Consider the following 23,943-nt stretch of genomic DNA (forward strand, 5'->3'; position numbering starts at 1 on the left):
ACTTCTGGCAGACTTCTAGGAGAAGGGAACAATAATAAACAGTTCTAGATCTCACACAGGAATGAAGAGGATTCCAAAACTGTTCAGGTATGTGATTATGCACTCGAGGAAGGCTTTAAAGATTTGATAGGTATTGCTCGTATCATCAAGATGCATCTTCTTTTCGGGAGCTCATCACATATGAACTTCAAAGTTAAGCGTACTTGACTTGAGGCAATTCTGAAGGTGCTTGTGAGTAAGAACATAAGCACGCTATAAAGACACGTGTTGGTACAATGAGGAGAGTCATCGAATCTAGAGTGTTACAGAATGGTATCAGACCCGACCTCTCCTACTGCGATGTGGTTCGAGGATGAACCAAGCGGAAGCTGGTGGACATGTGACACCCAGGGCCGAAGAGGGGCGGGGTGATCGCCGGTTCCATGAGGTTGCACAGACAATGAGCAGCTCCTGACAAGCTTCTAAGTGAAGGTAACATGAATAAACTATCTCACACTGGAATGAGAAAGATTGCAAAACTGTATAAGACTGTGCAGTTGGAGAGGGCTTTAAAGATTTGATAGGTAGTACTCATATCATCAAGATGCTTCTTCTTTTCGGGAACTTATCGCTTACAACTCCAAAGTTAAGTGTGCTTGACTTGGGTCAATTCTAGGATGGGTAACCTTCTGGGTAGTTTGTCAGGTGCGTGTGAGTAAGCACATAAGAACGCTAGAAAAAACAAGTGTCCGTACAGCGAGGACAATAGTCAAATCTGGGGTGTTACACTCCATCTCAAAGAGGCTATAAATGCTATTATCCTGAACTAAAATATACTGTCACATATTTTGAGTTTCAACATTTCTTTCCCATAGCTTCTCTTTAGGGGGAGAGTATAGGTGAAGATCAGTCACGGGAAGCCTACATCACCTCAACAAAATTATCCTTGTGTCTAACTACCCAAATGATATCATATCTAGAGGTTCTGAATCCACCTTGACCCTTGGCAACAACAAAATTTGAAAATTTGGAAACAGGGGTAGATGAAACAGAACCAGGATTTATTGTTTATTCTAGGAGGAAGCAAGCTCAAAGAATAGAACCAACTGAAACTCAGCAAAACCAAGAGGCCGAGCCGGATTCAGCTCCAAAAGTTCTTGAACCACAAGTAACCTCTCCTGATATTCCTATTGCACTTTGAAAAGGAATAAGAAAATGTACTGCACATCCTATTTCACAATTTATTTCTTAAAAAAAACTTTCTCCCAATTTCTGAGCTTTCACTTGTAATCTTTCAAGTAATCAGATTCCTAAGGATGTGCATGATGCTCTTGCAAGTTCAGAATGGAGAAAGGTCGTGTTTGAAGAAATAAATGCTTTGGAAAAAAGAACGCACTTGGGAGGTTACAACTCTGCCCAAGGATAAAAGAACTGTGGGATGCAAATGGGTGTTCACCATCAAGTACAAAGTAGAACAGAAAGGTACAAAGCGAGGTTGGTGGCTAAAAATTTACTCAAACCTTTGGCATAGACTATCAATAGATCTTTGCCCTTTTGGCCAAGTTAAAATGGTAAGAGTTTTGTTATCGTAGGCTGCTAATCTGAATTGGCCATTGCATCAGTTATATGTGAAGAATGCCTTCTTAAATGGGGATCTAAATGAAGTAGTGCACATGGATTTTCCTCCTGGTTTTGACGAAAAAATGGTTGATCAAGTATGCAAACTGAAGAAAGCTCTATATGACCTCAAACAACGTCCTAGGGCATGGTTCGATAGGATCTCTAAATGTGTCAAAGGCCGAGGATACACCATAGCACAATCTGATCATACTTTATTTTTTAGACATACCACGGATGGAACGATTATTATTTTAATAGTTTGTGGATGATATTATAATTACAGGAGACGATCTTGAAGAGGCGGAAGAGTTGAAAACGTTTTTGGCCACTGAATTTGAAATCAAAGATCTTGGAAGTCTTAGATATTTTTTGGGGATGGAAGTGGCATGAAGCAAACCGGGAATCACCATATCTCAGAAGAAACACACCTTGGAATTGCTAAAAAAGACGGGCATGTTAGGTTGCAAGCCTGCCGAGACACCTATGGAGCAGAATTCAAAACTTGGACCAGGAGATGATGAGACTAAGGTTGATCGAGAAAGCTATCAACGGTTAATAGGGAAGCTGATTTATGTATTTCACATTAGGCCTGATATTGCATTAGCGTGGTTAGCCAATTCATGCATTCTCCACGTAACCAACACTTGGAAGTTGTACGTAGGATCCTAAGGTATCTCAAAGGAAATCCTTGGAAAGATATTTTCTTTAGGAAAAATGAACCAAAAATGATAGAAGTTTACAAGGATGCTTATTGAGCTGGATCGATAATGGATAGAAGATCTACCACAGACTATTGCACTTGTGTATGGGGCAACCTTGTAACATGGAGAAACAAGAAACAATCAGTAGTAGCTCGAAGTAGTGCAGGAGCTGAGTTTGTCTGGCTAAAGAGAGTACTGGAAGAACTAAAAAGGCCCAACAAGGAACCTATGAGGCTCTACTGTGACAACAAAACTGCTGTAAACATTGCCCACAATCCTGTTTATCACGATAGAACAAAGCACGTTGAGGTTGATAGACACTTCATCAAGGAAAAAGTCGAAGATAAAAGTGAGTGCATGACTTATATGCCTTCAGGGCAGAAAGTTGCAGACATTTTGATTAAAAGTTTGTCAAAGTTGAAGATAAAAGTGTATGCATGACTTATATTCCTTCAGGGCAGAAAGTTGCATACATTTTGACAAAAAGTTTGTCAAAGGCAGCCTTCGAGCAATTAACATGCAAGCTAGGAATAATAAATATCTATTCACTAGCTAGGTTATTTTCCTAACTACAGGTTGATTGTTATTTACAATTCTGATTGGAAAAATATAAATAGAAGAGAACATAAATTTGAGATCCCTACATTTAATCATTGGGGATCCCTCACATTATTTATACTAGATACGATATCTCCTAGTCCTATAGAATTAATGATAAAGATAAACTTAAAATTTAAAATAACAATCCTATATCCTATCTTTCACTCACTAGGCCTGACATTGACTACAACATCAGCAATCAGTTAGTTCATGTATGCACCCATTGAGAGACATCAAGGTGGTGTTAAAAAAGAATGACCTTAGAACAGTTGAAGGATCCGGGCTGGTTCTACTAACAGTAAGTCTACACAGGATATAGTACTATAACTCTGGGGGAATGTCGTTAAAAGGAGACGTAAGAAGCAAACCGTAGTATCCAGAAGTAGTGTTGAGGCAAAATACAATGCAAATGCACAAGGGATTTTGAGACGAATGTATCCAAGTTGGGAATGATTGATTTACATTTACCACCTTGGGGGGAGTGTTAGAAAGGAAAGAAAAATCAAGATCTTTTTCACATATATAGTTGTCTATTCGAGTTAAAAAATAGTATCAGATTTAGTGGTTAGATTAGTGGGTAGTTACCTTGAATAACCCAATTAGATCATGAAAATTGCATATATACGTGTATAGCTTGTAACAAAACAGAGTAGAACATAATTTTTTATCCCCGATACTTTGGTTTTCAATATGGAAATGTAGCAGTTTTATGATTTGAAAATTTTGAGGCGCATTATTGCAACCAACAAAGAATTTGATAAAACGGTATGGGCTCAATCCTACAAAAAGACATACACAAAAGTGTATTATATTGCATGTGCTTCCCTCCAATTTTTCTCAGGTTAGCTGAGGGACAAACATCTAATACATGTTATACTGACATGATAGATATTTTTGTATCAACATTATTACATTGTAGTTCCAGAGACGGTCTATGGCATTTAAAGAGATCATTTGGCAAGTGACATTTCACAATAATATAAAATTCTCTTGACCATTTTTTCTATAGGAAACTATAAAATTCTCTTGACCTCAATGCCTAATAAAAGGTGGTCAACATCATCAAGTTTAATGATCAACTAATACTGCCCATGGGCTACATAGTCAAAGACAGACTCAACACTCAGTCCAACTTATTTATAATTAATAAGCAAAAAACAAAAAGGAAACAAACAATGAACTATGATATATGGTTTGTTACTTCATTTGATCGATTTACTATGTGTGTGAGATCAACTGTAATCAGTAGCTAACTTCTTTCAGAACAAATTTGCGAGCTGAGAACATATTTTGTGAAGTACAATGAGAAATAACAACCACCACATATGAAAAAATTTGACCTAGTTCGCCGTTGTCTGGGGAGTTTCGGGGAGAGAATTTTGGAAAAATATTTTGAAAAATAAGTGTTATATTCATTAATACATCAGATTGTGTCAATTAGTGGTACCAAATCAGAATATAAAATTAATTCAAAATTTAGAATTGGTGCTTTAGTTTATATATAGTTAATTAATGGAATCCTTATTGAAAGTGCTGAAAAATTAAGGTAAAAATAATGACTATAGTGGGAGATCCAAAAAAAAAAAAATCAAGGGAATGATAATCAAAATGACATGCTAGTGTTAGCTTTTGTTCTCAGGAATGGAAAGCATAAAACAAAAACAAAACAAACCAAAGGTTGAGTCTTTAGAAAAGAACTACACCACAAAATGAATTAATTGCATAGAGAAACAATAAAAGCTGAAGGCACCTTTCTGTGTTGATATTCTCCAGAATAGTCTCAATTGAACCATGCTGGCGAATCAATTTTATTGCTGTCATTCCACCAATACCTGTGAAACAGCAGAGCTCAAATTCTATTACCTGTGCAACAGGAAACTTCAATACTTGATGCAGACAAGGAAAATGAATCGAAATTTTTTACCATGAGGAAGCATACATGTAAATACTAGGGATACTGTTATCTAGAATAAACTCCAATTTTACTGCCCAATATGGAGAAAAACAGAAGTTGTGAGATAGTGGCCTAATTAGCATGACAATAGAAAGCTTCCATCAATTAAAGTCAGGAAAAGGCCAGACTACATATATAAACATGCATCATCATCAAAAGGCCCCTAAACATTGTTGTAAGGTTCAAAACACAAAAAATAAAATAAAATCTTACCATATTTGCATAAGGAATCAAATATCAATTTGATTGGGATTATGTACTACACCGAATGTTCGAAAACGTGTGCATTAAGCGTGAAGAAACCGTGAAAGAAGTGGTCAACCTAAGATTGACCACATTAAGCGTGAAAAAGTGTGATTAAGTGTGAGCTTTTCTGATAAAATTTTTAAGTTAAACTTATTATTTTTTATAAACGTTAACTTTAAATTTGAAATATTAAATATTTGACAATATAAACTTTCAAACAAAAAAAATGCTAAAGGCCCCGAACTATTCTTTAATGGTTAATCTTGATAGTAAAAAAATTCTATGATCCATATGTTTGTTCATAAATTTGGTATGTTTATGTGTTATTTAATCTATTAATTGACTTGATGTAATTAAAATTATACTGAAAACTAAAAACGTTTTATATGGTTAATCTTCAATTAAACTCTCTTAAGCTTGTAAAGTTTGAGGCTTGACCTTGACGCTTCCTCAGGCTTCGCGCTTTTTAGAACCTTGACCACACCCATCATAAATAAACTCAAAACTTGTATCATCAGACAAAATAAAGCTTGGCAAGCACATCAAGCAAATTGCTTCTAGTAAAGAAGATCTTGAAAAGTGTAATTTTTTTTCTAAAAAGATTGAAAGCGTGAAAAAAGGTTTAGCACGTCCATGGCAATCTTATGAACTGTAAATCGAAACTTATACCAATAAATTCTTCATACTGATAAACTAATTCAAAACTACAAGGTGATTAAAATTTCCAGCCGAGCTAAAAGAGGCAAGTATAATAAAAAAGCAGTTTATATATAACAGTAAGATATGTTAAAACATCATTATCGAATCTTATGTTTCGAAATTTAACACAAACTCTATTTCCTTTCTTTTTAAGGAAAAGGAAGTACACACTTAGGATATAGCTGCCACAAGCAGTCCCCATTAAATCAAAGAAAGTACTTGCGGAATTCAGATACAAATGAAAATATACAGATATCAACGAAATATCTGCAACATACTTAGAAAGAATATAAACCTCTTATCTTCAGAGATAGTCTATTTCAACAACATAAAGAAACAGGCTTCATTTTTTTTCATTTTCTTACTGTAGAGATGAAGAAGTTGGTTTGTTTCCCAAATTCCTATCACACAATACAAGAAAAGTCAAAAATCACTTTACCTTTTATGCTATCACAATAATCACAGCCACAAAGAATGCAAAGGTCTATAAATTGATCCATTGTCAGATTCAATTCCTCCAAAACCTGTAACATAACCCCAAATCTAAATATGGTCAACCAAATTTTCAAATGGTAGAGCAGCTGGTTCATCAAGGTTTAGATCAATACTCAAATCACATCAGATGTACGTGTTTAAAAACCCAAATTTCCTAAAAGTTCAGTAAGAATTTATTAACTTCTTACTACCTTTGAGACTTCAAATTCCATTACTGGGATTTTCTTGGAGCTAGGATCCATTAAATGACGAAGGAACCTTGGAGCTCCAAAAGTTAGAGAATCCATGTCCTCAGATGCAACAGCATATACCTAATGCACAAATGAACTTCAGAACTATTTTAGACCATATTAATTATGCAGGAGTCCAGAAGATAGATGGCATGACAATTACTAATTGTATATAAGCAATTAATTCTTTACATTAGAGTCCACAGTCTTGAACGATAGGTTCCCCTATTATAATTGTTTTTTACAAAGAAAGGAAACAGCTTTTTGGCAAACGGAGATGAAATTTCAACATTTTTCTTTGATAAATATATGGCAATGGTTGATATGACATTGTAAGTATTTTTCAGGGTATTATGTCAATTAAAAAATATGATTAACAGCTACAAATACCTTGCCTGCTTTGCAAAGTGCGGCACACTGTGCTTCTGCTTCACAAGGAGCCTAATCAAATTACCAAGAAATTGTTATCTCAATGAAGAATATTACTCTTGTCTCCAAAAGAGGAAGGTCATGAAGATATACCAAGACAAAATACACAACATAGATATAAAGTAATTGGAAGCGTGAAATCAAAAAAAATTCAAATTCATAGGGCATCACCTCAATGACAGGCACTCCCATAAGTCTAAGAAGCTTTTTGCAGTCTTCATTGTGTTGCTTTGTTACCTGCGTAACTAGAAATTCAATGTCCCACGTTGCTTCCAATATGGAGCTTAAAAATTTTAAATTATTGTTGCGACCAAAAGGAAAAAAACAAAATGCAACATATGCAATGACAAGCTTTTGACTAATACAATTTTAAAGACTCGCAATACATGCTGGAGGAGTTGAATTTCAGTGTTTGTGTCTAGAATAATTCTTAAACCAACTAAAAATGGCCATGATTGTCACCATCCACATAAGTACTCGAACCCCTTGCTTTGCAATGAACTGACAAGTTTTTATACTGAGTCAGTTCTAAAAAACTTAGTTTTTCAGAAATTTTGTTCACGAAGGTTTTTCTATTTAGTTTGAACGGAAAAAATGATATCTCCCTGAGTGGAGCAAAATCTCAGTTTATGAAAAAAGGTTTTAATTGACCAACTTTTAATTTCACGTCAAGATGACACTCTACAGCTGAGTTCCTGAGTTAGCTAGTATTTAGAGAGCACTTTTATCAAGAGAATCTCAACAAACATTTTCATTTCCGCTTTTTCTTTTACCCATCCATTTTTTCTATTTTGCAACAAGCTGTTTATTTGAAATTTTCCCTAGAAAATATTGACCATAACATTTATTTAACAATGACATAATGTCAAGAAGTCAAAACCACTTTAGAGAAGATTGGCAAGTTAAAGGAACAACTTAAACAGAATCAGAAACATTGTACAAGCTCACCTTAACTGTTCTTTTACTGAATTTTTCTATTTCCTCCATATTTCCAGTCTGCAATGACGGTAACAGCGGTTGTATGTAAGGAAGACAACATTTCATATGGACTGGACAGACAAAGCAGATATAATATTTGAAGGAAGAATTGAGCTTGTAAAACCACTATAATTCAACCTCTAGAGCAACATTTAAGCCTTCAGTCGCGTCCTCTCTCTTCGAATAACTGCGTTCACAATTCAAAACATCGATAAGTTGTTAAACTGAATTTAGTAACCGAAAGTCGGAAAGTCGGAAAATAATGAACAGAGATGACAACAAAAAATACCGTTTTGCAAGCTCCTTTTTCTTCAAATCAGGGGGCATTCCATCAAATACATAGCTAAGATAGTAGGGAAAGACATAGTTAGATGAGTAAGTGAAATAAGCACAAAGAAATCAGAAGCATGGAGAACTGAATAAATAATAATTACACTGGCTTTATTCCAGCTTCCAAAAGTCGGATAGTCCTCGAAAACATCCCTTGCAAATGACTAAAATAGCACCAATCAATCATAAAACAAAAATAACATGATGGTAAAAGTCAAATCTTAAATCATTTTTTTTATAGGAAACTATATCATATTAATTAACTGGAAACAATAATTACAGATAACAAATAAGTGAACCGCATAGAAAGAAATAAAAAAGACAAGCCCCGCTCAAATCAACAACATATATAACTCCAATTTCTCATTAAGTCTGAAACCTAAAAGTTCTTAAACTCTACATGCTTCTCAATCTAGCAAGATGCCCGAATCTTAATCTTGTCTCAACAATCTTCAATTGACTCTTCTAAAATGTCAAAAATCCGACTATTTCGCTCTACTCATACTGACCAACAAATACAATGAACTATTACTGCCCAAAAAATTATACCCCTTCTATCAAGATCACGTTCAATATCTGTCACAAATAGCTCGTGCAAAGATCTTGGAGCTACCCAAACCAAACTCATCTCCTCCAAAGCTCTGAGCCAAAGACTATTCGTGAAAGAACAATGAATAAGTAGATGATCCTGAGACTCCACCTCATTCTGGCATGGCACACACCAATCCAAACACAGAGCACACGAAGGCCACTTCTTTTTCATCATCTCACAAGTAAACAGCTTACCTAGCACCGCAATCCACAAGAAGACTTGAACCTTTGTTGGGGTCGGAACTTTCCAAAATGATATGAAAGAAAGGAAATATATGAAAACCATTGATCGGAAAGAAAGACTCATAGAAGGATCCTCGTCCCAAACCCTGATATCATCAACCCCTCAACCAATTTGACCCTCTCTAAATATCCTAACAAAGAGCTCAACTCATCCACTTCCGCATCCCTCAAATCTCTTCGCAAATGCAAGTCCCAACTCCCAAGATACAGAAGAAGAGGAAAAATCCTCCATCTGGGTAAAATGAGAAATGGGTTTATTATGAACCGACAATAGCTGAAACAAAATGGGATGAAGATTCTTAAAAGAAAAATCCCCCCACCGCCTTTCCTCCCACAACCTGACCTTATTACCCCTTCTAGCCACCGCCCTCACAAACTGGTGAAAAACCGGATAAATTCTCAAAACAAACTTCCAAGGACTTATAAATGTACCATATCTTGCTAAACTTGTGTCCCAACCAATATCATGTAACCCGTATTTGTTCACGGTAACCTTCTTCTATAATGGTTCTTCCTCAACAGAACACCTCCACCACCATTTTCCCATAATGGCCCTATTTATAAGTCATAATCATTGACCTCAATCGATCAAGGCATTATTCATGAACTAGGGACATATGATAATTGGCTGATTCTCGTTACAAAAATCAACTTGTGATGGAAATTGTATACCTTGTAACTTCACCAGCTTCGTTAGTAAGCATTTCAGTACCGGTTCTGCCGACAACAATCTGCAATTAAAAGGGGCCATAAATATCCAACTCACAGAAATTCCATTCATCACAACAGTATTTAAGACACAAATATCAGAACAACAATATTCAGGACACAAATATCAGAATCTAACTATTACAAACTCACATATCTACATAAATAGAAGTGCCACGGAAGATGGCAGTCCCCCACCAGAGATTAAAGGTAATTTACAAGACTAAATTTATTGAGACATGTAATATTTGTCTCACCTCCCCAAGCAAAAGGTCAACACAATGCCCTCCAACCAATTAAAAATACTAGTCCATCTAAAACCACAATAAACAAATCCAGGCTCTTCAAGAGTGAAACTTGATTTATTTAAATAATTGATTAACTTCGTATTAATTAAATATTATAATAAATTAAATGCCATACAAATTTATTTCAGAATTGATAACAAAACTTGAAAAAGTAATTTAAGTCAAATTTACAAATAAAATATTGATTTATTTATTTAAATTAAATTATTACATTCATCTCATAAATGATCAATTAAGTATTTCATAGACACAAATATCTTTTTTTTTTTTTATAAGAAACAATATTTTATTAATAATAATATAAGAAAGAGTACATCAGTGGACTAGTGGTCCACTCTCATCATGAAGCACACAATATCAATGCTATCTTAATGATACACATAATCTCAATCTCTCAATAAATTAATATCGAGGCATTCTTGAAGTCTTCATGAGTGCCGATCCACATTGCAATTTTGATCTTAATTTTTTCCCAGCATATTTCTGTAGTTTTTCATTGTCATAAAAAAATTTTCAATTTCTTTCCAACCATACCATCCAGCATATACAATGAACCACAACTTGCCAAAAAATTCTTCCCCTGGTACCAGTTAGCTGTCCTAAATCTATATAGAATAGTTCCTTTGTTGACTTAAGTGTAACCCAAACCAATCGAAGCTCTTGCAAAGCTCTAGCTCATAATGAGATCGTGAATGGACAATGGATGAGCATATGATCCTGAGTCTCTGTTTCATTCTACACAGCACACACCAGTTTGGACACAAAGCAATTGCGGGCCATCTTTTTTGAATCATCTCCGAGGTCGGTAGCTTACCCTGAGTTGCTATCCAAGAAAATAGCTAAATCTTTTTTGGAATGGGAACTTTCCAAATAACATGGAAAAGAAGAAAAACTGGAAAACGAGTATGTGGGAAACACGACTCGAAGAAAGATCTGACTGAGAAAATACCCGAAAAATCCCCCCTCCACTCAAAAAAATCATCTACCCCTTCAACTAACCTAATCGAGTCTAACACACCTAATAACTCGGACAATTGAGCAATCTCCTCATCTCTCACATCCGTTCTAAAATGAAAATCCCAGGATTGGGTAGACGTGACATAATCAAAACGAACAAAATGTAATATAGGCAGATTATGAATTGTAGATAACTGAAATAATGCGGGAAAAAGATCTTTAAAAGGAAATTTCCCCTACCATCTATCCTCCCAAAATCTAGCCTTGTTTCCTCCTCTCACCTTAATCGAAACTCTCTACTTAAAAGTCGGGTATAATCGAGAAATAAACTTCCATGGGCACCTGAACGTGATGTTTCTTGCCAACCCTGCATCCCACCCATTTTCTTGTAACCCATATTTGCTTACAATGATTTTCTTCCACAATGTCCTATCTTCCACAAAAAAACTACCAATGTCCTGATATGGCCTTGTTTCTCAATATAATATTCCCAACACCCAATCCCCCTTTCTCCTTCGGTTTGCACACATGATCCCACGCGACCAATTGACTATGCACATCTTCATCCGCTCCGTCCCATAAAAAGTTTCTTGAAATCTTCTCCATCGTTTCCGCTATACCTTTAGGCACCTTAAATAGAGACATATAATATATATCGGAATCGAATTTAAAACCGATGATATCAATGTTAATCTTCCACCTCTTGACAAGAAAACTTTCTTCGAACTTGCCAATTTTTTCGACATCTTAGCCACAACGGGATCCCAGAACCAGGCTTGTAACAGATTTCCACCCAAAGGCACTCCCAAGTATTTAATAGGCCATATCTCCTCACCACATCCCAATTTTTGTGCTAATATTTCTACTTCTTGTTCACGGTGTATACCCAACAAAGCACTCTTTTCCCAATTGATTTTTAATCCAGACATTTCACAAAACGATCTCACCACTTGCACCAAGAACCTAATATGATCCTCATTCCTCACAAAGAAAAGTGTATCATCCGCAAATTGAATGTGAGATATCTCTATCTTGTCTCTACCCACCTCGATCCCCCTTATGAGATTCCTTTCCTTGGCTTTGTCAATCAATATCCCCAGCACATCCACTACCAAATTGAACAAAAAATGAGACAATGGGTCTCCTTGTCTAAGCCCTTTATACGCCCTAAATTTTCCTCTCGGCCTCCCATTAATCATTACAGAAAATGAGACATTCGACACACATCCTTTGATCCAATTTCTCCATCTTCTTCCAAACCCCTTTTTCATCAAAACAAAATCCAGAAAATCCATGTTCACATTGTTGTAAGCCTTTTCGAAATCCACCTTCAAAACCCATCCTCTCTTTTTCTTTCTCCTTCCCTCTTCGAGCAGTTCGTTCGCTATAAGACCACAGTCTAGGATTTGTCTTCCCTTAACGAAAGCATTCTGATATTCTGATATTGTATCTGCTATCACAGTCTTAATCCTTGCTGTTAAGACTTTTGCTATTATCTTATACAAACTTGTTGTGTGGCTAATTGGTCTGAAATCCTTAACCTTGTTCGATTCAATTTTCTTTCGTATCAAACAAATATACGTTTCATTAGTTGTTCCATTTATGATTCCGCTGTGAAAGAACTCATCAAAAACCTTCATTAGATCTTGTTTGACTATATCCCAACACTCTTGAAAAAAAGCCAAAGTAAATATGTCAGCCTCCGGACTCTTACAACCGTCACATTGAAAAACTGCATGCTTGACCTCCTCTTCGGAAAATTGTTTTTCTAACTCTCGACTTAAATCTCCTTCAATGGGACACCACTCCACTCCTTCAATACCCCAACACCTCGTGTCTGTCAAGCTATACAATTCCTTAAAGAACTGAAGAATAATGGAAAAAATTTCATCCTCATCAGTCGTAATCGAACCATCATTTATTTTCATCCTATCAATGGTAGCATTACTCTTCCGTTGGTTTAAAAGTGAATGGAAAAATTTTGTGTTTTGATCCCCCTCTGTAATCCATTTGGCCTTGCTTTTTTGATAGTTGATTTGATTCTTTCGACATATCATCTCTTCTAACAAAAATTTCGTTTGTTTTCTTTCATTCGATACATCTTCCGATCCCCGACCCTTACTCTCTAATTCGTCCAGTCTGCTGATTTTATTTGTTAACTCTGCTGATTTCATTTCCACTCTCCCATAAACCTCTTCATTCCATCTTCTAATTTCACCCTTCATTGCCTTGAGTTTTCTCATAAATCTATATCTCTCCCAACCTTGAAACTCCGCGTTGTTCCACCATGATTGGGCCAAATTTTTAAAGCTTGTATGCCTCAACCACACATTCTCGAATCTAAAAGGCGTCGGACCCCACTTACTTTTTTCCAAATCAAAGACCACTGGGAAATGATCAGAAGTGATTCTTGGCAAGAGTGTTTGTCTATAAAATGGATAAATTTCAGTCCATCCCACCGTGAACAAGAACCTGTCTAATCTGCAACATATGGGTGAAGCCCTTAAATTTGACCACGTGAACTTTCCATTCAGTAAGTGTGGATCGCACAACTCCAATTCTTGTATCAATGTATCAAAACATAACATGCTCGAAGTCTGTGATCGACTATTAAGTTTCTCTCGTAATGATCTAACCACATTAAAATCTCCCCCCAAACACCATCTATCTCCACATAAAACCCTCAACCCGGCCAATTCATCCCAGAAATTATTTCTTAATCTTGGTTTACACGGACCGTAGACCGCTGTAACCCACCAATCATTGTGAGCATCTTTTTGAATATGAATTGAAACCGAAAAATCCCCAATCAAGTTATCCTTAACTGAGATGACCCTTGGATCCCACATAATCAATATTCCCCAAACCGACCAACTGCAGGTAAAATGACCCACTCCACAAACCTCGACTTCCATATACTTGCAATGAAGCACCTATCCACCACCTCTCTTTTAATTTCCTGCAACACTACTAAATCTGGTCTTTCTTTGGCAAGGACAGCACGGATCAATCCCCTACGTGTAGCTGAACCACCTCCCCTAATATTCCATGAAACAACTTTCATCGATTCACTTCAACAGCCCTTGTAATCTCTCTGCTCCTACATTCATGACTCTCCACCAACCTTCCTGTCTTCTTTGATATTCAGAATTCCACCTTCTCTACACCCATCTTAGTTAAACACTCATTATCGACTACCCATTTATTTTCCTGCAACCCCAGTCCCACACTTTTCGTTCCTTCAACCAACCCATATTGCGGCCCTACTGAGTTGTTTCCCGATATACCCAACTCTTTAACCAATGGTGTAATTCCCACCCCACCCCTATTCTCTACCCCTCCCACCAACCCCCCTGTTGAACCTGACAAAGGAAGAGAATGGAAAGAATATTGATCAAGATAAGAAGGATTGGGTACAATCAACAATGCAAACCTTACTCGGAGATGCTTCAAAAAAGTCCCCCAAATCTTCGAGCTGCAGGGATTGCATTGTCGACTTGTCCGAATTGACTGAAATATGATCTTCACTGGATTCACAACCTTCGTCTGAGATATCATCCATTACTCCTTGTGTTGATTGTTCCTCCCAATTTCCATCATCACAATCTAGTGTATCTATGCCATCCTCAATGAATGAGATCTTTGAAGCTTCTCCCTTACGCACATAAATTGAATCATCATGTGACTTCACATGTTTCCTACGATAGACATACTCAAACTTCCTTTCTTTGGGACTACTTTCCACCTCTATATCTGGTTGGCCCGTCTTTGGTGTCGGTAAATTGTTCACTGATTCAATCATCCCTTTCTGAAATTCAGTCTCTTTTTTCCGCCTTATCTTTTTAAGAATCTGAATTTGCTTCCCTCGATGCCATCGTTCAGACACAAATATCAGAATCTAACGATTACAAACTTAGATATCTAAAAAGATAGAACTGACAGGGAAGATGGCAGTCCCCCACCAGAGATTAAAGGTAATTTTCAAGACTAAATTTATTGAGAAATGTAATATTTGTCTCACCTCCCCAAGCATAAGGTCTACACGATGCCCTTCAACCGATTAAAAATACTAGTCCATCTAAAACCACACTAAACAAATCCAGGCTCCTCAAGAGTGAAACTTAATTTATTTAAATAATTGATGAACTTCGTATTAATTAAATATTATAGTAAATTACATGCCACACAAATATATTTCAGAATCAATAACAAAACTTAAAAAAGTAATTTAAGCCAAATTTACAAACATAATTTCAATTTACTTATTTAAATTACTACATTCATCTCATAAATGATCAATTAATGCATTTCATCTACACAAATATCATAATCTAACGATTACAAACTCAGATATCTAAAAAGATAGAACTGGCAGGGAAGATGGCAGTCCCCCACCAGAGATTAAAGGTAATTTTCAAGACTAAATTTATTGAGAAATGAAATATTTGTCTCACCTCCCCAAGCATAAGGTCTACACGATGCTCTTCAACCGATCAAAAATACTAGTCCATCTAAACCACACTAAACAAATCCAAGCTCCTCAAGAGTGAAACTTAATTTATTTAAATAATTGATTAACTTCGTATTAATTAAATATTATAGTAAATTACATGCCACACAAATATATTTCAGAACCAATAAAAAAACTAAAAAAAGTAATTTAAGCCAAATTTACGAACATAATTTCAATTTACTTATTTAAATTACTTTATTCATCTCATAAATTAATGTATTTCATAGAGCAACGTCCACCACTTTATCGTTCATTTGTCTATACTGAACGAAGAATTTTTTAAATTTCATAGTTTCATCTTCAAACAATTCCACACCCACAGCTAGCGCTTCCATCTTCCATAACATCTTCAATAGGCGCATCACTTGTTAGTGCATTGCTCTTTATCAAAAGAGATTTGAAGAAAGTGTTGCTTGAATTGGGTTTTCAGTGGGTGTTTCCGAGGACAGCTGCATATATGATTGTCATGGAGCCGGGAGGAGTTCCAACCAGAAAATTTAAGACGTTCTGGCACGTTATGATACATTGTACGCTTTGGTCTATATGGTTGGAGAGAAATAAAAGAATATTCCAAGACGTTTCGGAAACAGCGGAAGATATCTGGGAGAAAATCAAGTTCAAGGTTGCGAGTTGGTTAATAAGTATTAAAGAATTTAATCATTTGACTATTTCTGATTTGATTAGGGATTGGAAATATGTGTGGGCATGAAGTTAGTAGGATAGTACTTTCTTAGTTGCGCTCAATCTACTTAGGCGGATTACTAATCCGCTAACTTTGTAAAATTTTATCTATTAATAAATTCTAGTTTCATATAAAAAAAAGGTCACGTTCATTCTCGATAATCATATTGTACATTATAATGTATGGAGTCATTATATGTAAATGATTTTTCTACCAAGTACTATCCAAGATACCACAATTGCGAATTGTGACAGAATTTCAAATGTGCGTTCTATGTTCTTCCACACATTCTTGTTCCATTGCAAAATAATTTTTTCCAGACCATGAGAATCATAAATTGTCCATTGGGATATATACAATCACTAAGTTATCACATATATTATATTTTTTCCTCTAGTAAAAATAATGCTGGTGAGGATAAATAACTTGTGTGATATTAGAAACAGATGGGATGCCTCCAAAACATTAAGTTTCTTACCCTGAAATACTAGAATATGCAAATCATATCCAAATATTATAATCAGATATCGTTTTTAAAACATTTATTGGAGATAGATTTGGGATATTTACAATAAATAACTAAGTATATCACATATATTCTTTCCTTTAATAAAATATTGTGTATAAGGAGAAAAACCTTGTGTGATATTAGAAACAAATTGGATACTTCCAAAACATTAAGCTTCTTACCCTGAAATACTAGAATATGCAAGTCATATCCATATATCATAATTAGATATTAGAGATCCACTACAATCTGTATGTTGTCCCACCAAAGTTGTGGAACAATTCTTCCATGCCCAATGCATGCAATCGAGGCTTGCCAACATTTCACAGAAACTACATTTTTTTACCAATATACAATAGTGATGCAAACATCATTGGTGGTAGGTGATCTAAGGTACAGCTTTACAAACACCTCCACAATAGTTATAGCACGACAAAAACGTTGTATACAATGAACTACAAATCTACAATAGACTGTCGTCCAACTTTAATATATTTATCGGTAGCATCCATTGGTAAAGCATATGTTAGCATCCGCAATGCAACTGTTATTTTTTATTAGTAAAGTGAAAGCAAGCGTCTTCAATTCAAACAAAGTCAAGTGATAGATATGGTGTGGGAAACTAACTGGAATGATCACTTCTCTTGGCCTCGAGTTGGAAGCAGTTGATAAATGAACGGTGCAGATCAAAGCTTCTAGATTACCTCAAGCAGATCAGGTGTAAAAATAAGATTGATAATTGAGAAGAGATAGACTTTCGAAAGGAATCGAGAGCTTAGTTAACAAGAATAGATAAAAACAATCTAGAGTGTTATTGCTATATGTAGATGACATGCTGTGAGATCTTGGAAATAACAAAACTCAAAGCTCAATTGAATGCAGACTTTGAAATGAAAGATTTAGGAGCTGCTAAAAGGTTCTGGGAATGGAAATTAAGAGAGATTGAAGGTCTAAATAATCGGTACTTATGTAGAAGCGACACTTTGGCATGACAAACTGCAAGCTTGTGCTAGGACCTCTTGCGTCTCATTTCACACTCAGCTTTGCAAGCTCCTAAAACAAAACAAGACCAGGAATATATGAATAAGATCCCATATGCTAGTGCCTTAAGGAATATTATGTACGCAATGGTTTGTTCAAGGCTACTGGGAAGCCATTAAATAGATAATCCGTCACATAAGAAGAACCTTGAATGTCGGGCTAAAATTCAAAGCTATATGCGAAGGAGTTTATGCTATCAGTGGCTATGTAGATGTGGAACATGTGGGAAGTTTAGACACCAGGAAATAAATCACAGGATAAATCTTCTGTGCATTTGGAACAGTAGTAAGTTGGAAAGCTATGTTCCAATCGGTAGTAGCCTTATCAACTACACAAGCAGAATACACAGCAACTACAGAACATAGTTATAAAAGGCGTGCGTCTGGCTGCGCCTAGGCGACAGGCGCACCCAGGTGTAACACTTTAAACAGCGCGCCTTGGGCGCTTGACCCAAATATATGTATACCATATAAATAAATCAAGCCCAATAAGTTTTAAAGCCCAATAACAAACCCAATCCATATTTAATGTTTAAAAAAGCCATGCAATCTCCATGCATACGTTCATCTACCTTCTGGCTGAAATTTTTTCTGCGTCAAATTGTTTGCGTCTGAAATTTTTTCTGCGCATCTCTGTCTCTCAAATTCTTTCTGTCTCTGCGCGTCTTTCTCTGATTCAAATTCTTTCTGGCCTGCACAGTCTTGCTCAAATTCTTTCTCCGTTTGCGGCTGCAGCGGCTCTCCTCGTCTCCCTTGTCTCAAATTCTGGTCCGCGCCTCTCTGTCTCTCTTTGCTGGCTGCTTCCGAACGTTCCAAATTCCAATTAAGGTAAATTTCTAGCCACATGAAGTGATTAAAAAACTGTGCTAGCGTGCGTCATCAAAAATCATAACATCAGCCACCAATATCAACTTTCATTGCTTCCCGGATGATTGGATTCATTAATATAATGTATTTCAACAATATATTTATATTTTATACTTTGTATTTATAATTTTAATTTTGTATTTCAGTAATATATAGCAGAATTCCAGAATATAGCCTGTTATTGCCAATAAAAATGTCAAATTCTGAATCACAAGCCCTTCGGAAAAATCCAATATGGAATTATGCAACATTAAAAGATCCAAAAAATACCAATAGAGTGAAGTGCAATTTTTGTGGGAAAATAACTAATGGTGGGATTTATCGACGTAAGCAACATCTTGTTGGAGGCAATAGAAATACGAAAACTTGCTCAAAATGTCCAGAGCATGTTAAAGAAGAAATCAGTTCTTATATAACAAAAAAGAATAACTGAAAAATCAAATGGATGTGATCCCTCACTTTGATGAAGTTGCAAAACAAGCTGGTCCAATAGATTTATATTTCTGACAAGATGCTGACGAGATAGTACCGCAAGGAAGGAAAAAATGCAAAGACAGCGAAGTTGTATGATGAAAATAAGAAAAAACTTAGGGGCTAGATGGATGTACGATGCAGGTATTCCATTTAATGCCATGAATTATGATAGTTTTAAACCATTTATTGAAGTTGTTGGACAATTTGGTTGTAGAATGAGGCCCCCTACTTATCATGAAGTTAAAGTAATATGTTTAAAAAAGAAGTTAGAATATACAAAATTGATATTGAAAGAATACATAGATGACCATTTTAAATATGGATGCACTTTGATGAAAGATGGGTGGACTGATAGAAAAAATAGGACATTGATTAATTTTTTGGTAAATGGTCCTAGAGGGACTGTGATTATAGAATCAGTGGATGGGTCGAGCTATTCTCACATGGGTGCGAAATTGTTTGATTTGTTCGACAAACATGTGCAACAAATTGGGGCAAAGAATGTGGTTCAAATTGTTACTGATGGTGCAAAGGCAAATGTTTTAGCTGGTATGGTTTTAACTTTTAAATTTTGATATTAGTTATATCACTTTATATAAAATTATCATACTATTTAAATTAGTTCTAACTTCTGATGTGTAATTTTTATATTGTATTTAAATTTTAATGAACATGAGTCATTTGGAAACACATTATCCTCACTTATATTGGTCTCCATGCGCTGCTCATTGTTTAGAACATGACAGATTCACGAGACAGAAAGATATGGTTAGCGCTGGGAAAACTCGTTTTGCAACTGTTTTGTAGACTTTGAGGCGGTTTCATAAGCACAAGGAGAGTTTGAAAAAAATGTTTACATCTGAGAAATGGACCACTAGTAAATTTGGACAACAAAGGTTATACTTTTAGGCCGTTAAAATGGGTGGTCCAGTGGTGAAAATTCTTTGATTGGTTGATGGGAAAAAAAACCTCCAATCGGCTATATTTATGAGGCAATGGATCGGGCTAAAGAAGTTTTTGCTGCCTCATTTGATCAAAAAGAGGATAAATATAAAAATATTTTTGATATAATTGATCATATGTGGACGATACAACTCCATCGACCTTTACATGCTACTTGGCATTTCTTAAACCCGGAGTTCTATTCAGATTCTAATATAGAAAATGACAGTGAAGTTGTAACGAATTTGTATAAATGTATCGCTAGGATGTGTGAAACCGAGGAACTACAAGATAAGATCATGGACCGGTTGCCGATGTACAAAAAGGCTGAAGCATAGTTATTTGGGGCGCAAGGCGCACTAAAGCGCAAGGGTGTCTTGGGGCCTGAGGCGCGAGGCGAAGCGCACGCTTTATCGAAGTAAAGCGCATTTGACACATATTTTAAAATTCAACATATATAAAATATTTTATAAGATTTAAATTAAATGCTTTGACAAAGATAAAAAAATAATATAAATAAAAATTCATTAGCAGATAATGTAGCATAAATCATAACCAAAAAAAACTCCAATCATCTAAAATTCATTAGTAAGTCGTAAGCGCATCATAATATATTAACCAAAAAACTTCAAAAATCTAAATCATCAAATTCATTTTCATCATCCCCAACTGTATGACCAGAAGCTGAAGCTCCAGATTTGTATCCTTCTGATTCCTCATCGTTTTCGACGAAATCAATTTCTTCATCCTCTCCATTGCTATAACGATAGATAGTAGATCTTCTTTTATACGTATTTAATGTACTCGTACTAGCCGCTACTTCTTTTGTAGAGGATGTGCCTCGAGATCTAAAACTATAGGCATCTTCATCAACCCCAGAAGCTCGTCCAACTTCACCCCAAGTCAAACTATTATCATCAAATACGAGATCATTTTCGTCACCACTATTATTATTTAATTATCCCATCAACCATTCATTACTATCATCGATATCAGCCAAAGAAATAGGATAAATCATATCATGCATATCATATCGGCGCCTCAAAGCCCTGTTATACTTGATGTCAACCAAATCATTCAATTTTTTTTGCTCCAATTTATTTCTTCTTTTGGAATGAAGCTGCACATATTTGATACAAATTAATTTTAGCTTTAAAATAATAAATTTATTTAATATTTCATTAAAGACTAATACTTATTACTCACATGTTCAAACACACTCCAATTTCGTTCACAAGCAGATGAGCTACAAGTAAGGCTAAGAACTTTCCCCGCGAACACTTGCAATTCGGGTGTTGAACACCCATAAGCCAACCACCATTCCGCCGGTAATTTTGAAACAAAATAAAAAATTGAGCATTAAAACAATTACATATCAATTATCATACAATAAAAATAAAATATTGATTACCTAGTGATTTTTTGTTTCTTTGTCTTGACTCATTCGGCCCTTTTGTACATTGGCAATTTATCGATGATCTTATCCTGTAACTCCTCGGTTTCACACATCCTAGCGATACATTTATATAAACCCGTCACAACTTCATTATCATTTTCTATATTAGAATTCGAGTAGAAGAACTCCAGCTTTAAGAAATGCCCAGCAGCATGTAAAGGTCGATGGAGTTGTATCGTCCACCTATGATCAATTATAGCAAAAGTATCTTTATATCTATCCTTTTTGTTATCAAATGAGGCAACAATAGCTTCTTTAGCCCGATCCATTGCCTCATAAATATAGCTCATTGGAGTTTTTTTTTCCCCATCAACCAATCGAAAAACTTTCACCATGGGACCTCCTACTTTAATAGCATAAACAATCATATTCCAAAACGAAGGCATTAATATAACCTCTGCTGCCCGCTTACCTGGTGCCTCCTTTGCGAATCTACTAGTGGTCCATTTATCAGATGTAAACATTTTTCTCAAACTCGCTTTGTGATTTTTAAACCATTTTAAAGTCAAAAAAACGGTTGCAAAACGAGTTTTTCCAGCTCTGACCATATCTTTCTGCCTCGTGAATTCTCATCATGTTAAAACTTGGGGCCCGTTATATATATATCCATTAGCCATCATTGCTCTTTCATATACCTTCTTCAAGTGAGGAAGTTTAAAAAAATCTTCAAGCATCAAATCTAAACAATGAGCAGCGCATGAAGACAAATATAAGTGAGGATATCGTGTTTCCGAATGACATCCTATTCATTAAAATTTAAATGCAATATATAAATTACACATTAGAAGTTACAACTTTAATTTAAATAATATAATAATTTAATAAAGTGATATAACTAATATAAAAGTTTAAAAGTTAAACCATACCAGGTAAAACATTTGTGCTTGCACTATCAGTAACAATTTGAACCACATTCTTTGTCCCAATTTGTTGCACATATTTGTTGAACAAATCAAACAATTTCGCACCCGTGTGATAATAGCTCGACCCATCCACTGATTCTATAAACACAGTCCCTCTAGGACTTTTAAACCATACCAGCTAAAACATTTGCGCTTGCACTATCAGTAACAATTTGAACCACATTCTTTGTCCCAATTTGTTGCACATATTTGTTGAACAAATCAAACAATTTCGCACCCGTGTGAGAATAGCTCGACCCATCCACTAATTCTATAAACACAGTCCCTCTAGGAACCATTTACCAAAAAATTAATCAATGTCCTATTTTTTTTTTTTGTCTACCCATCTGCCATCAAAGTGCATCCATATTTAACATGGTCATCCGTGTATTCTTTCCATATCAATCTTGTATGTTCTAACTCTTTTAAGCATGTAACTCTACTTCATGATAAGTAGAGGGCATCATTTCACAACCAAATTATCCAACAGCTTCAATAAATGGTTTAAAACTATCATAATTCACGGCGTTAAAAGGAATACCTGCATCATACATCCATCTAGCGAACTTTTGCACAGCATTCTCTCTCAGTTTCTTCTTATTTTCATCATACAACTTCGCTGTCATTGCATCTTTTTTCTTTCCTTGCAGTACAGTCTCATCAACATCTTGTCGGAAGTATAAATCTATTGGACCAGTTTGTTTTAGTTTCTTCCCAGGAAAATCAGGTGCAAGATTAGAATGCTGACCAAATGAAACTGATTTAGGTCGTTTCCCTTTAGCCAGTATATCTTCTTCAACTTCCAAATCCAAATATTCTTGTTGTTCTGCAACTTCATCAAAGTGAGGAATCGCATCCATTTGATTCTTCAGTTCTTTTTTTTCGACATATAAGAACTAATTTCTTCTTTCACGTGCTCTGGACATTTTGAGCAAATTTTCGTATTCTTATTGCCTCCGACAAGATGTTGTTTATGTCGATAAATCCCACCATTAGTTGTCCCACAAAAATTGCACTTCACTTTATTGGTATTTTTGGGTCTTCTAGTGTTGCGTAATTCCATGCTGGATCTTTTCGAAGGGCTTGTGATTCAGAATTTGACATTTTTATCTGTAAAAACGGGTTTTATTCTAGACTTCTGCAGTAAGTTACTGAGCTGGAAATACAAAATTAAAAATACAAATACAAAATATAAAATATAAATATATTGATGCAATACAATATATTAATTAATCCAATCACACGAGAAGCAATGAAAGTAATAAACCAATATTGAAATCAAGCAACAGTAACATACTTGAGAGTCTGAGACAATGTGTTTGGCTTTAATTTGTAAATGATCCTAATTCCTGATAAATAATAATAAAATTATAAAAGTAAATTGCAACAACAGTAAGAAAAGAATTCTTTTCCTAATAACAATTCACAGCAACAAGACATCAAGCAAAGCCATGCAGATTGTCGGGCTAGCAAAGACAGGTGATCATTGAT

At 35.4% G+C, this 23,943-nt stretch overlaps 1 protein-coding gene across 3 annotated transcripts in view; it reads right to left on the reverse strand.

Annotated features, from left to right (window-relative positions):
• LOC140957668 (flap endonuclease 1) overlaps nt 1-23,943 on the reverse strand; it is a 34,242-nt gene that overhangs the window by 5,826 nt on the left and 4,473 nt on the right. For all 3 annotated transcript variants that reach the window (XM_073415005.1, XM_073415003.1, XM_073415004.1), the window contains exons 3-12: nt 9,768-9,826; nt 8,366-8,425; nt 8,221-8,274; nt 8,070-8,118; nt 7,902-7,949; nt 7,125-7,190; nt 6,915-6,965; nt 6,486-6,605; nt 6,239-6,323; nt 4,651-4,732 (exon numbers count right to left, since the gene is read on the reverse strand). In XM_073415005.1, coding sequence (XP_073271106.1) covers nt 4,651-4,732; nt 6,239-6,323; nt 6,486-6,605; nt 6,915-6,965; nt 7,125-7,190; nt 7,902-7,949; nt 8,070-8,118; nt 8,221-8,274; nt 8,366-8,425; nt 9,768-9,826 — 674 coding nt within the window. The remainder of the gene's footprint in view (nt 1-4,650; nt 4,733-6,238; nt 6,324-6,485; nt 6,606-6,914; nt 6,966-7,124; nt 7,191-7,901; nt 7,950-8,069; nt 8,119-8,220; nt 8,275-8,365; nt 8,426-9,767; nt 9,827-23,943) is intronic.

Source organism: Primulina huaijiensis, chromosome 14 (assembly GCF_012295235.1).
Source record: "Primulina huaijiensis isolate GDHJ02 chromosome 14, ASM1229523v2, whole genome shotgun sequence".
NCBI lineage: Eukaryota > Viridiplantae > Streptophyta > Magnoliopsida > Lamiales > Gesneriaceae > Primulina > Primulina huaijiensis.